Source organism: Delphinus delphis, chromosome 11 (genome assembly GCF_949987515.2).
Source record: "Delphinus delphis chromosome 11, mDelDel1.2, whole genome shotgun sequence".
Lineage (NCBI taxonomy): Eukaryota > Metazoa > Chordata > Mammalia > Artiodactyla > Delphinidae > Delphinus > Delphinus delphis.
Genome location: NC_082693.1, coordinates 85,238,434 through 85,253,174, shown reverse-complemented (window position 1 = coordinate 85,253,174; position 14,741 = coordinate 85,238,434). Strand labels below are relative to the sequence as shown.

The 14,741-nt window shown below is 36.3% G+C and overlaps 1 protein-coding gene across 5 annotated transcripts in view; it reads left to right on the top strand.

The window, feature by feature from the left end:
- The window catches only part of SLC41A2 (solute carrier family 41 member 2), a 129,183-nt gene that overhangs the window by 51,198 nt on the left and 63,244 nt on the right, over positions 1 to 14,741 (top strand). For all 5 annotated transcript variants that reach the window (XM_060025523.1, XM_060025519.1, XM_060025522.1 and 2 more), the window contains 3 exons: positions 4,994 to 5,065; positions 8,331 to 8,475; positions 11,966 to 12,112. In XM_060025523.1, coding sequence (XP_059881506.1) covers positions 4,994 to 5,065; positions 8,331 to 8,475; positions 11,966 to 12,112 — 364 coding nt within the window. The remainder of the gene's footprint in view (positions 1 to 4,993; positions 5,066 to 8,330; positions 8,476 to 11,965; positions 12,113 to 14,741) is intronic.

The window sequence follows — 14,741 nt, the reverse complement described above, 5'->3', positions numbered from 1 at the left end:
TAATCACTGCCCTTTCAATCACTAGTTTAGGATTTCATATAAATAGTATCATAATTTTTCTCATTGATTATTCGAATAACAGTGTTTGCCAGGTTTCTCCATTATAAAGTTACATTTTACCTCTTGATATATTACTAAATAACCTGTAGGAAGGTACTTTGAGACTGCAGACATATCCTGTTACTTAACAAACTTTAGCCAATTATCTTAGCATATATTAATGATTTTTGTCTGAATCCATTTTTACATTGAAGGCTGCTGAATTGTCATTTTCTAACTGTTATTCCTTCTATATTTATTACTTAGCATTCTACTAAGGAAAAGATCTCCCTGTCTTTCTTATCTCCCTCTCTTCCTCCCTCCCTCTCTCTCTCCCTCCTCTCCCTTACCTCTATCTATCTATCTATCTACCTATCTATCTATCTTTCTATCTATCCATCCATGCATCCATCCACCCACTCTCAGTATGGACTCAATAGACTCTTATTTTATTCAATGGGTCATAATCCATTACTGCTGTTATTCATTTTGATGCCCAGATTGTCTCAGATTTGGCTAGGGGGAAGCCCTTTCAAACTGGTTCCTGTGTTGTTTTGACATGCCCTTATTATGTTTTGAGTACTTTGTTACTTTCTGGCATAAGATATTCCAGGCTCATCTTATACTTCCCTGTCCCAGCCCTGGAACCAGCCATTTCTCTAAGGAGCCTGGTTTTAGTGGGGAATAGTATTTAGAGATTTTAGGCTTTTTAAGCTGAGTAGTTCCTTACTACTTCTAGATTCCACATTTATGGTATTTTCTTCTATCATTTTAACTGATATTTTAAAGGACTTTATCCTTATTTATTTTATGTAATAAAGTTTAACATCATAACTACCCGAGAAGTACCATTTTCACTAACACTAATATTTTACAGGACTGTTTGCATATTTCTAAATTTGATTTGTGGTCTTCACGAGAGAGGTCATTTAGTCAAATCTTCATACTTTGTGCAAGACTGCCGGTGTGTCCTTCTAGACAGATGAGAGTCAACCTTAAATCAACCTTAAAACTTCAGAAGAGCAGATTTTACAGCCTCTGGGGAAAACGTACCAATAATCAGTGGCTGACACTCAAGGATTATATGCATTTTATGCTCCCTTCTCTAAAGGGAAACATTTTTTTCCTAAAAGCCTTTCCCCACTTTCTTCCCATTTCTTTGTTTTCCTTCTACTCCTTCCACTTTTTTTTATTCTTCCTGTTATTCTCTTCCAAATGTTTAGTGTCTTACTGGATATAGGCCATTTTTTAGCTACGCTCCAGTTCCTTATATTTTTAGAGTGGTCTTAGTTTATATTATGATTTTCATCTTAATACTCTTTGAATTTTAATGTTATTTATGTTGTAGGACCTACATTTAGACAAAAAGCTGAGATTATTTCTTTTTCTAGTTGCCAGTGTTTTAATTCACCAATTAATGTTTTTAAATAAAATTTCTCATTATACCAGTACTATTTTTTCAGTGATGAAAATTTGAAAAATTCCCTAAAGAACAAAGAAGAAAATAAAAATCATCCATAGACTCATCACCCAGAAATAACAATAGTTTTTTTGTAATATACCTATTTTTTGAGCTCAGATGTAGAGAATGGACTTGAGGACATGAGGAGGGGGAAGGGTAAGCTGGGATGAAGCAAGAGAATAGCATTGACATATATACACTACCAAATGTAAAACAGATAGCTAGTGGGAAGCAGCCGCATAGCACAGGGGGATCAGTTCAGGTGCTTTGTGACCACCTAGAGGGGTGGGATAGGGAGGGTGGGAGGGAGGCGCAAGAGGCAAGAGATATGGGGATATATGTACATGTATAGCTGATTCACTTTGTTATACAGCAGAAACTAATGCAACATTGTAAAACAATTATACTCCAATAAAGATGTTTTAAAAAATTTAAAAATAAAGACTAATACTTCAGTGGAGACTTTCAGTGCCCTTGTTTCAAGTATTTACATATTAAATGTACATTTTCTAGTATCAGTTTTAGTAACTATATTTGTATATGTGTAACTATATTCGTGTGTATATAACAATTATAATAACATTATTTGTATTTATATTTCAAAGTCATCTCAACCCACTTTTATCTTTAGCCCCAGTAAATCTTGGGTCCTACCCGTAACTCATATACTTGAGGGTCAGACAAATAACATACACATTTATGGAGGGGAAGGGTGTAGGGATTATAAAAAGTAGAGACTGCAGACTCCACCTAAAGGCATTCAGATTCAGAAAGTTAAAACCGCTGTGTTGGCCAAACAGAGCACATCTTCAGGCTGTTGGCTATCTCAGCTCTACTCTTTCCTAAAAGACTAGTTAGTATATCTGCAGAAATAGTGGCCTGGTTTCTGATACTTTAAGATAGATGTAATTTAAATAAATCTGGATTGCACAGAAGTCTTTATCAGATCTTGCCCTAATGTGCTTTATCACCTTCCAAGTTCTTAGTTTCTCTAGCTGAGCACCATCAGGTCAACTAATCTAATAAAAATAGATCCAACAGTGCTTCCCTGGTGGCGCAGTGGTTGAGAGTCCGCCTGCCGATGCAGGGGACACGGGTTTGTGCCCTGGTCCGGGAGGATCCCACATGCCGCGGAGCGGCTGGGCCCATGAGCCATGGCCGCTGGGCCTGTGCATCCGGAGCCTGTGCTCCGCAACGGGAGAGGCCACAACAGTGAGAGGCCTGCGTACTGCAAAAAAAAAAAATCCAGCAAAGGCCTTTAGATAGAACATTCATGCTTCTCCCTTGCTACTCTGAAAAAATATAGATAGTTCACATTAATCCTAGGCCCTGGACAGTAGGGTGGGTTAGCCCGCGTCTTGGTGCAGTTTTTACAAGTTGGAGGCAAGTAGGGTCAATTTTCTGTGTCTTGCCATACCCCACCCTAATGCCCATACCATAACTGTTTTTCCTAACTATGGAAATGGGTCAACATTTCTCTAGTTTTATTTTCTTTTTTAAATTCTTCTAAAAGTCTTTTCTTTGTAAAAAGTTATTGTTTGTGAATATATGCTACTTTTTAAATTTCACATCATAAATTATATTTCATAAATATGAAATATATTTTATTTCACATCATACATCAACTTGCTATTTATTATTTATCTTACACTAAAAGGATTACAGGTTCAGAGACTCCTAGACTGGAAGGGACTTAGAGATTGTGACCATCATCATTTATAATACAATTAACTGAATAGTGTGAAGTTGCTCTGTCAGTTGGGTTTGGTCAGGAAAACAGAGCCATGTTATGTATTGTGGTAATAAGGAGTTTAATAGACCAATCTGGGCTTACACATATGTGGGAGAAGTTGAAGTAGGAGGATCAGAGAAACAACCTGAAGCACTGGAGTAGGGGAAGAAAGCCATGGGCGCGTTGTATTGAAGAGATCTGGATGCTACTGTATCTGACCAATGAGACCTTCTAAAAATAATGACCTCTCCTTCACTTCTGCCTTTCAAATCTTAGGCAAGTTCTTCTCACTGGCAGACTGTAAGCTGAAGCTCTAGAGAAGGGGATTTTGAGGCATGTCACTGCAGGCATCACTGGTAGTGATGATAGCAAGTGAATCTGGCACAGCTGCTTACCTAATTCATGGTGCTCATTCATTCTGTCATCTTCACCTTTCTTAATCTTTTCCTAGACCATGATGAATGTGTGTCTCCATTGATCATCAAGCAGTCGTGGAGTCTTGACATCTTGTACTTTTTCACAGAATCATTTTAGATTGCTTCCTATACCTACAGACATCTTTCTAAAAGTTATAAAAAAGTAATTTCTCTCATACCTATTTCTTGAACACTAAACCCGAGATAGGTTCACTCTTTAAACATTGCTTGTACCTTGTTCACTAGAGCAGAGACTCAGGTTGCTAGAGCTGCAAACACAAATTTTATCAATAATTTAGACTTTCAGGCTTAGGAAGGAAATAATACAAGTAAAGACAGCAGGAATAATTATTCTGAAACACTGAGAAATCTTAATATGTGCATTTGCTTGATACTTTGAGACTACAGTCGAGAGTGAAGTTAGAGAATAGAATGTTTTCCAGATTGATACAGGAAGTGTTAATGTAGCACTTGACCTGTTGGTTTGAAGCCAGTGAACTAAACTCTAGTTTGTCCATGGTTAACTACCCATAAATAATTACCCTTATATATCTCCCACTTTACCCATTCATCTGTCTTCAGTGAACAACCATATAATGAATAATTGAAACCTGGCTTAGTATATTTTTAATGATTATTGCTTTCCAAATGTCTGCATTAGAAAAACTTATCAGTTTGGGATATACCTTTTTTGAATCCTAAGTGGTTGAGAAGTATGATTTAGCTTACAGAGCAATTGAATATGTGAATAATAATATTATTTTTTGGAGGCTCTTCTTTGATTTAGCCAACAGATGTATACATTTTAATAGTGAAGTACATTATCAAAATTCACATGTGAACTGAATGAATTTTTTATTGATAACAATTTTAGTCATGACTCAAATATAAATTATGTACATGTGAATGATTTATTTATATCTGGGTTTTTTTGTCAATAACTCTTGAAATTACATAAGTTTCATGATGTGGAATTAAACGCTAGCAGCTAAAAATTATGTAATTATTTATGTTAGGCCTCAGTAGACAAAATTTGGCATGTTAGTGTGACACTTGATGTTAGTTGTAAAATAACATCAGAGGGCAGGTAGATAGTACTAACTGGCCCACTAGTTCTTATGAGCTAGTAATTAAGTTAAAAAATTTTATTTTCCTAAACGTCCCAGGCAAGCTGAGTGTGAGATGCAAGACTTGTAGTGAATTTAAAATTATATTTAACGTGCAATGTGAGCTCATCGAGTATACTAAAGGATTATTTTTGGCTTTATGACTTCATGTGCTGTTTAAGCAGAGTACAGAGCATGTGGATTATTCAGTGATGCATGAAACTGTCCATCTTAACAGGTAAATATTGGGAAGATGGATTCACCCATTGAAAAGTGGAACTTAATAATTGGCAACTTGGCTTTAAAACAGGTAAGTGATACATATATTTGTTTACAGATCTTGAGCTTTACCTGTAAGAATGGAATAAATGTTAGTGCTCTTAAGTCTACCATTTAATTGTTTCAGGGGACCTAAAATAATAATTGGGTACTATGAACAAGTGATAAAATCAATGGATACCCATGGCTTCTGAAAGTTTTCTTTTCCTAGAAACTGATCAGATTCTTCTAAATATGAAAAATGTATGACATGCAAAATATAGAATAAATATATGAAATCTCTTCTACCATAAGTATATAATAGAGCCAGAATTTGAGTTAATATCTGTACAAATAAATATTTAGCACTTCATGGCTTAGGTGCTGTTTTTCTACTTTGATTTTTTTAAAAGTAAATCCTCTATTTAATTAAACTCAGCTTTTTAAATATATTATGGTAAGATGTTTGTTTAAGCTGAATTTTCCTTAATTTGTTAATGTTATCAGTGTTAATATAAATGAGCACATTAAATTGTCAATTACATATACATGAATTATATATAGATTACCTACAGTTCTTTCTAATCTCAGGGGAATATCTCTTTCTCTCCCACTACCCTCTCCTATCCCCAAGACACAAGACTGCAGCCCCCTAGCACCTCTTTAGCAAGTGCAAGCTTAGGAAATGCTCAGTAATTTTAATGTTAGTTCAACTAGGACATAATGTTGAGAACATGTGGCAAACAATTTATTTCATGTAATGTTCAAAGACAAAGAAATAAAGGAAATTTTGGAATATAGGCTTTAAAAAAATATCTGTGCAACTACTTCTAAGATCACAGGGTTAGAAATAAGAAAATCTGGTATCTAATCTCAGCTCTAACATTAACTAGCTATATAACCTTTGTTAACGTAACCTTTCTGTGCTTAATTTTCCTCTTCTTTTCCACAGTATTGCACTAGAGACATGCATGATCCTTTTCAACTCAAAACTGTAGGAATCTATGCTGGAGTAATAACCAAAATATCTAACAACCAGTAGACAACTATAAATTAATATATAAATTAACATTTGAAAATATATTCCATTTTTTTCTTTAAATACCCTAAACTCTTACTAAGTTATATGAATTATACTATAAATTATTCATCAAATTATTCTATTAATTTTCCATCTCTGCTTTTAATTTTTCCTTTCACTCTTAGTCTCCACCCTTCCCTTGTCATCCTCTCTCCCCACAACTGTTGGTCAGGATGGGAGCCAGTGATGGCCGGGGATTCACTGATCCTAGTTGCCACAGCCTGAAGTCTGTGTCTTTGTCTCACTCCACCAAGGATGCATGAGAAACAGGGAACCCCACACAGGCCCATCAGGACATAGTCGGTGCCAGCCAGTGAGGCAGCAACTGGTTGGAGCCCAGTTACCTGTGGACAGAAGCAGAGGGGAGAAGAAAACAAGGTCAGGTGGGGGGTGGTGGTTGTGCTATCTCTGAAGCTTTATCCGCTAAAGCTCGTGAGGGAGTAGATGGCGTGGGGAGGGGCATGGGATGGGTTAGCAGTGTTCCTTCGACTAGAGGCTAGTTATGGAGGGTAGAGGTGGGGAGTGATGGAAAGGACAGAGGAGGCTTATGCTGGCATTAGCTGGGGTGTGTTCTTCTGACTATTAAATAGGATCCCAAGCAGACGATCTGTCACAGATTTCTTCACAATTGTACACAGTGGCCACCTCAACCTGTCCATAAATTGTCAAATAAAGCAAAGTTCCCAATCCCACTGAAGAATCATTACCTCACCAGGAGGGATGTGCCTTGCGCTCACATGTATTTATGGCTCCGGTTAACTTCCCCAGCTACTCCTTAACCCAGACTCTGCTCTCCTCTTGTGTACAACTGGGCATTTCCTTTGCAGGTTTACAGAATAGGACTTATTTATCTCAGGGGTGTGTGTGTGTGTGTGTGTGTGGGCGTGCGCGCACATATGCTGTAAGTCTTACATAGGCTCCCTAGCTCTGTATTTCATTTCCAAGAAGTAAAGCACTATATTTTATTTCTAAGAAAAACCTTGGAATCACAGTGCTAGAATTTAAATTATTAATTAATTTTATTTCTTTTACATACCATATTATTTACTAACGAGTAAGAGAATGCTGAAGTATCTTAGCAACTGGTACAACCATAATGGTGCTTACAGCTTGACTCTCAGCTCTGAATCTGCTGTAATGAAAGATGTGGGGCTGGAATCTAGGATATCTGGACTTGCTGGCCCAGGCTTTTCCATTAATTTGCTCTATGACAAGATCAGACTACTTGGGTTTTTCACCTGGAGCCCTGGGTTCCAGTACATGGATTGGCTTCAGAGAGTCTAAGCACCCAGAAGTTCTACTCAAAATATTGAATGCATCTGTGTTTTCGTGGAGGGAAGAATCTACAAAATTTTTGCCAAATTGTCAAAGGAGTCTATGACACAAACACAGTTAAGAATCAGTGAACTGGAGATTCCTTCAGGGTTTCTTTTAGTTCTGGCATTCGACTAATAGAATTCTAAAAGTAGTTGCCTTTTTTTTTTTTTCCTGAGGGTTGCTTTGTGCCACCACTGTGGGAAGTACTTTATATATTTATGTAATTCATTTAAATATCAAAATAACCCTTTCATGTTCGATATGATCATTATCATTTTTCAGATTAGGAGCTAAGGTTTCTATAGCACTAATCACAATTGTGACTATTTGTGAGGTTATTTTTTAATGTCTGTCCCTCCCATTGACCAAGAGCTCTGTGAGGGCAGGAAATAAATCTATTTTGACCACTGTTGTAGCCCAGCACTAAGCATAGCACCTTGTACATAGTAGATCCTAAATTAATGCTTGTTGGATTAATAAATTTAAATAGCTTGCCACAAGATTAAGTGGTATAGCTAGGAATCAAACTCTTATCATTTGACTGTAGAATCCAATCTTTTGCCAATACTGTGTCTAGAGTCAGACTTCAGTTATGTGGACTGGGTACTTTTCAGTCTTCAGGTTGGTATTTTTTTAGGTGATCTGTGGGTTACACCATCAAAGTCACTTAGGGTGCTTGTTAAAAATAGATTCCTAGATCCCATTCCATACCTACTGCTGCCAGATCAGGGCACTTTGAGAACCCATCACCTTAGGGAATAGTAAAATAAAATACAGTAGCTTCTTCAAAAGGTAAGGCAGCTCAATGACCATATATAATACTTTCTTCTGACTCCTTGTATGCATATTTACATCATAAAATAAAAAATGCATTTTCAAAATGAATAATTCTGTTGGATTTTATTAAAACTTTTTTAAGGTTCAAGCAACAGTAGTTGGCTTTCTAGCAGCTGTGGCAGCAATTATATTGGGCTGGATTCCAGAGGGAAAATACTATCTTGATCATTCCATACTTTTGTGCTCTAGCAGTGTAGCAACTGCCTTCATTGCATCTCTTCTGCAGGGTAAGTAAATTTATAAATGTCTACTCTATAATATTTTACTTTCTAATTATTCATTTTCCATGTTAACTATTTTTATTTAAATGGTACTTGTTCATTATAAAAAACAGAGAAAAGTTATCTACAAACTTTTTAAATAGATTATTTCAGATATATTTATATATATTATACGTAATCCTTAGTATAGGGCAAGCTTTCTGAGGTTGTGTCCCAGCTTTAGGTCCCCTGGTGCAGCTCCCAGACAAGATCAGGAAAATAGTCTAGATATTCATTTGTTTCTGTAATTTAAATTAATTGAGAATCTCCTGTCTGGAAATCGTGCAGAGGATTTACCAGCTTGTCATTTGAGTAACAAGTATTCCAGGAATTCTGAGTTTTAAAAGCAGTCCCTCTGGGTTTCCCTGGTGGTGCAGTGGTTAAGAATCCACCTGCCAACGCGGGGGACACTGGTTCGAGCCCTGGTCCAGGAACATCCCACATGCTGCGGAGCAACTAAGCCTGTGCGCCACAACTACTGAGCCTGCGCTCTAGAGCCCGCGCGCCACAGCTACTGAAGACTGTGTGCCTAGAGCCCATGCTCCGCAACAAGAGAAGCCACCGCAATGAGAAGCCCATGCACCACAACAAAGAGTAGCCCCGCTCACGGCAGCTAGAGAAAGCCCGCGTGCAGCAACGAAGACCCAACACAGCCAAAAATAAATAAATAAATATTTTTTTTAAAAAAAACCAGTCCCTCTTGAAATTTTTTAAAGTTTCAGATTTCAAAAAAATTCCTTTACTGTTTCTGTGGCAATACAAGTATAACCATATGCTTAACACAGCATATTGTTGGCTATAGAATGTTAAAGAGCCAGAAGGTTTTAACGTTTAACTACATTATAATTTTTTTAGTTGGGATATCATTCTTTATATTGATTTATTAATATCAACTTTACACTAGAGAACTAGCTTATTATGGAACAGTAATCATAAAGACTTGGTAATTTTTATTTTATAATTGCCATCTTCTCATTTTAGATCACCAGCAAGGTTAAAAATGGAACACTCTACTGTCAGGTGATCATACAACAAAGCTAACTTTTTCGGCTAGGTTCTGGTAATTAAGAAACTCTTATTAAAATTAAGACCTGACTACCAAAATATTTTCAAGCATTTTATTTTAGTACTTAAATTGTACCAGGGGTAGTTTCTTGTCTTTATAATAGAATTACTAGAATTGAATGGTGTTAACACTGGTGAAAGCATAGTGAAGTTATGCTATTGGGAAATAATTTCTGGTAAAAAAAAAAGTGTTAAAGCATTAGCACTCTGTTTCTTTAGGCTCATTTGCTTCTGTTTTCTCTCTAATATTGTTTCATTTAGAAAAAATTGTTTAAAACTTTTCAGACTAACAAGTATTTGTATTGCCTGTGATTTTTAAAACCATAAAAATTCAGATTTTTAAAATATATTTGTTAGCCTTCTTACTTTTAATAATGTGTGTTCTAATTTTATGATAATCTGACCTTTATATATGTAGAGCAGATACTATTGACCACCTTTTGTAGGTGAGAAAACTGACTTAGGTAAGGTGACTTGTCCAATTTCATCAACTTGTTCACAGAAAAATCATAATTAAAACCCATTTCCTGCCTCCCAGCTCTTTCCACTGGTCCATAATGGCAAAATATTTGTTTTCCGCTGAAAAGTTATAGACAGAATTCTTTCATAGGAGAATTTTCCACATTGATCTTTAAATGTGCTGATTTTGAAAAAAAAATTTATATGATCACATCTTGACTGATTATTGTATAATATGTTTAAGTTTTTTTCCTGCTATTGTTTTTTTCTGTTTACAATGATATTATGGGAAAGGTAAGTCCATAGATTGAAAAAGCCTACAGAATATAAGACGTGAGATGTTGAACAAAACTTCTACTTTCAATAATTTGGCTTTACGGGGTATTAGAAAAAACAGTTACTTACAAGCTATGTGACCTTATGCAAGAATTTAAACCTACTCCTAGGACCTCAGTTTTATTATCTATAAAGTGAGTATGTTAGAATAAAATCATTTAGAGTCATTTTCAGTCTAAAAATGCAGTGAGATTCTGGTTTTTGTCTATAGCCATATTTAGGCTTCCATATTGATTTATGGTTAGCACATAAATGAACTAATCTTAAATATCCTCTGCCCTGCATCCTCTTAAATGTGTTGGCATGAGAAAATCTATATAATCGGGTGTGGCTGTAATGCTGTCATTTTTCTCCCATTTCTGTATTCAAGAATATAAGGAGGGCTTCCCTGGTGGCGCAGTGGTTGAGAGTCTGCCTGCCAATGCAGGGGACACGGGTTCGAGCCCGGTCTGGGAGGCTCCCACATGCCGCGGAGCAATCAGGCCCGTGAGCCACAACTACTGAGCTTGCGTGTCTGGAGCCTGTGCTCCGCAACAAGAGAGGCCGCAATAATGAGACGCCCGCGCACCGCGATGAAGAGTGGCCCCCGCTTGCCACAACAGGAGAAAGCCCTTGCACAGAAATGAAGACCCAACACAGCCATAAATAAATAAATTAAAAAAAAAAAAGAATATAAGGATTTAAAAGTATAAGTACACAGTCACATTTTCATCTTCTGTTGTTATAGGTTCATAGACAGAAACTTGGGGTTTAAAGAATATCCTTTACAAAGACTGCTGCTTGTATTCTGGCCTTCAGTGTTCAAAATTTAATTACTTCCCTCTTCTTAATACTTCAACACTCTTTAATAATAAAATGAAGCAAGCATTTCTGGCTACCACTATGTAAACAAATCTGGTTTTGTTGGCCTTCTTCCCAATTGCTATGTGTATAAATATGACTCACCTATTTATTTATTTTAAATTTATTTATTTTTGGCTACATTGGGTCTTCGTTGTCGTGCGCAGGCTTCTCATTGCGGTGGCTTCTCTTGATGCGGAGCATGGGCTCTAGGTGCGCGAGCTTCAGTAGTTGTTGCTCTCAGGCTCAGTAGTTGTGGTGCATGGGCTTCATTGCTCCGCGGCATGTGGGATCTTCCCAGACCAGGGCTTACACCCGTGTCTCCTGCGTTGGCAGGTGGATTCTTAACCGCTGTGCCACCAGGGAAGTCCTTAAGTATGACTCACCTTTCTTTGACATTTTCATACTTTATTTGAGGGTTAAAATAAAATCTTTGACTTTGATACACATGAATACATTACATCTAAGACATGCATGTTACTAAATTTGGAACTTTAATGTTATTTTACAGTAGCTCTTCAGGTCTCTAAGTGCAGCATTGAACTTCTCAGATCTTTTGTGATCCCCACTTGGAATTTGTTGAAAGACATTTTGCCAAAGCATTCAAGTAAAATGTTTTGTTTGCTTTAGTCAGCTTATCTAAGCAGTCTAACCGGAAGTGATACACTCTTTGTCTAGCCTATGTATTTCAATATTTCAGGGGATTGATTTTCTTTAAATTATAGCAGAAAAAGTAATGAGCTTTATTTTTTTCTAGGAATTATAATGGTTGGGGTTATCGTTGGTTCAAAGAAGACTGGGATAAATCCCGATAATGTTGCTACACCCATTGCTGCTAGTTTTGGCGACCTTATAACTCTTGCCATATTAGCTTGGATAAGTCAGGGTTTGTACTCCTGTCTTGGTAAGTTGACTTGAAATTAACTATAATGCATTATTCAGAGTCTCTTTAAATAAATATTGTTGCAGCAATGTCATGACTCCGTGGTGGCCTTCATCTGTGTTAGAACTGTAGTTGAGGCTGATTAGAACAATAACTGTTATTTGTTGTACACCTACTATGTGTTGTGGTTCTCACATATTTTTCTCTTCTTAAAGAGTTTAAAACTCAAAAGATAAGGATTATCATTTCTAATTTCAGATGAGAAAACTGAGGATCATAAAGGTTATGTGTGTTACCCACTGGTGGTAGGAAGGTTGAACACAGATCTGTCATAGTCTATGAATTCTGCCCTTTCCTCTGAATGTGTAGCCACTGATGGGTCAACCCACAGGATTCTGATATGTGTGTTGCACTGTTATCTCAAAACATAAGGTTATGGTGGAGTTTGAAATTTAGTGATTTTTCCACCTTTCAGAAACCAACGTGGCAATTAATACTAACAACCAAAAATCACCATGAAAATGAGCCTGAGTGCTGTGTGAATTTGGAGTCATCTTATATATGTGATTCCTGATAATAGTAATAGGGTATTTAGAGAATGTAATGGATGGTTTTAATGCAAATTTATACTGTGTGGCTATTGTCAATGTAGATGTATATGATTTGTGAGCATAGGTTTAGTGCTAAAAGTTGGTTGTAGTTTCATCTTTTTTGATGCCAAATTTTTAAAAAATTAAAAGAAAACAGAAACCCACAGTAATACAAAAAAAAAAAAAAAGAGCGAGAGAGACAGAGAGAAAGAGAGAGAGAGTTTATAAGCCAAGCCAGAAGCAAACATTTAATCACATATCCTCATATATTTTCATGGATTCTAGACAGATTTATGGTATACTTTAGAATAAATCTAAAGTATATTTGGTTTGTAGAAGTAAGAGTCTCAGATAAATGTTTTTGAACTAAAGAGAGGGCTTTAACCTGTCAAAGGCAGTCATTTTCTACTACTTTTGGAGATATCAAGAGAAGTTTCATGTAGTATATAAAATTACCATAAATTATTTAATGACATAAAAACAATACTCATTAAGACTTGATATGTATGTTAAAGGAAAATTCTCATATAGAAGATAAGATGTGTCTAGTTGAAGTAAGGTGGAAGACAGTAAATGATCAATGGCCCAAATGTAAGATCTTGTTCCCATAAAAAAGAAAAGTGTATTATTTGCAGACTTGGGTACTTAAATTACCATGATGTCAGCTGCCTGCCAAATACCAGGATGTCTCCACAAGTTGAAGCCATTGAAGAATGTTACCATAATAAATATGACAATTGTTATAATGATACAGACTATTACGATATTCCATAAGATAAATCAACTTCTGAGGAATTTATTTTTAAAAATTACACAAGTGATAAACTCCTTATAAAAGACTTAACATAATGTGTTATTCTCTAAAGCTTTCAATATTTTGAGTGTTACAGATGATATATCGGTAGTTTAACTAGATCAGGAAATTTGAAAAGTGAAATGTAATGAGACCATAATTTTGTGAAATAATTTTATTTTTAAATATTGCTTAGCCTTTTCTAGGCCTTTACTTGTCTTCTGAAAGTTGACTCAAAGTAATTCAAGATGAACTAATTAAAACAGGGTCTTTTACATTTCGTCTGTATCATTTGTTTCCCTAAAATTATATTTTTTAATGGGCTACTGATTGATTCCTCAGTTAATTTAAAGGTGTTTCTGAAGTGCCAGTTTTGGATTTCTACAATAAAGTGTTTGCATTTTGAGCACTAGGGGGCCTCATAGGACAAGCAGTTGGAAGCCTCTTATTGGAGGTATTCTGAACACAGAGATTAGGCATGGGCATATTTAAATTCCAAGATCCCATTCATCCTGCTGAGTGGGATGCCTAGCTCTTGGAGACAGTGTTCAATTCCTGAACTATATTGGAAATACTTAGCTGTCTTTAGAGATAAAAAGAGGATTTCATGGCAGCCATACACTTTGGTTATAAATAGAGGCCATGAATTATGTGGCTCTCAAAGAATTGGACATTGAGAAAAGTCTCACTTAACTCCTCACGTAGAGCTTTGGATATTCAGAAATGACTGAACAGCTCCGCTGGCGTTCTGTTAGCTTCGGTACAAGCTCACTCTACATTCATTCAGTGTGCTACCTTTCTTTCACTCCTGATAAAACGTGCTGATTTCTGATATCTGAAGTAAATATGGAATTTCCCCCCTTCTCACCTCTCCAGTTCTCCAAAAAAGGACAAAAGAAACAAAGCTTTGTTTACGGTTACTGACTTTATTTTTGTAGTCACCCTGAGAGGAAGTCTTTATTGCTTAGTGAACAAGGTTAAAGTTTTAACTTGGCGTTCAGGCCTCCTGGAGTCTTCCTTCTCAAGCTCCTGCCTGCTCCTCCCTTTCTTGTACCTCTTGCCTTTCTTGTACTCCAGCCAAACTCAGCCATTTACTGATTCTCATACGCCACCTGTGATTTTTGTCTTTTCTTTCTTATGTCATTCCCCTCCTCCATGAAGGCCAGTCAGAATCCTCATTTTTCAAAACTAAATTCATATATTTCCCTAATCTTAGGTAATTTTTTCTCCTCTGAATTCCTATAGCACTTTATTGACACTTCTCTTA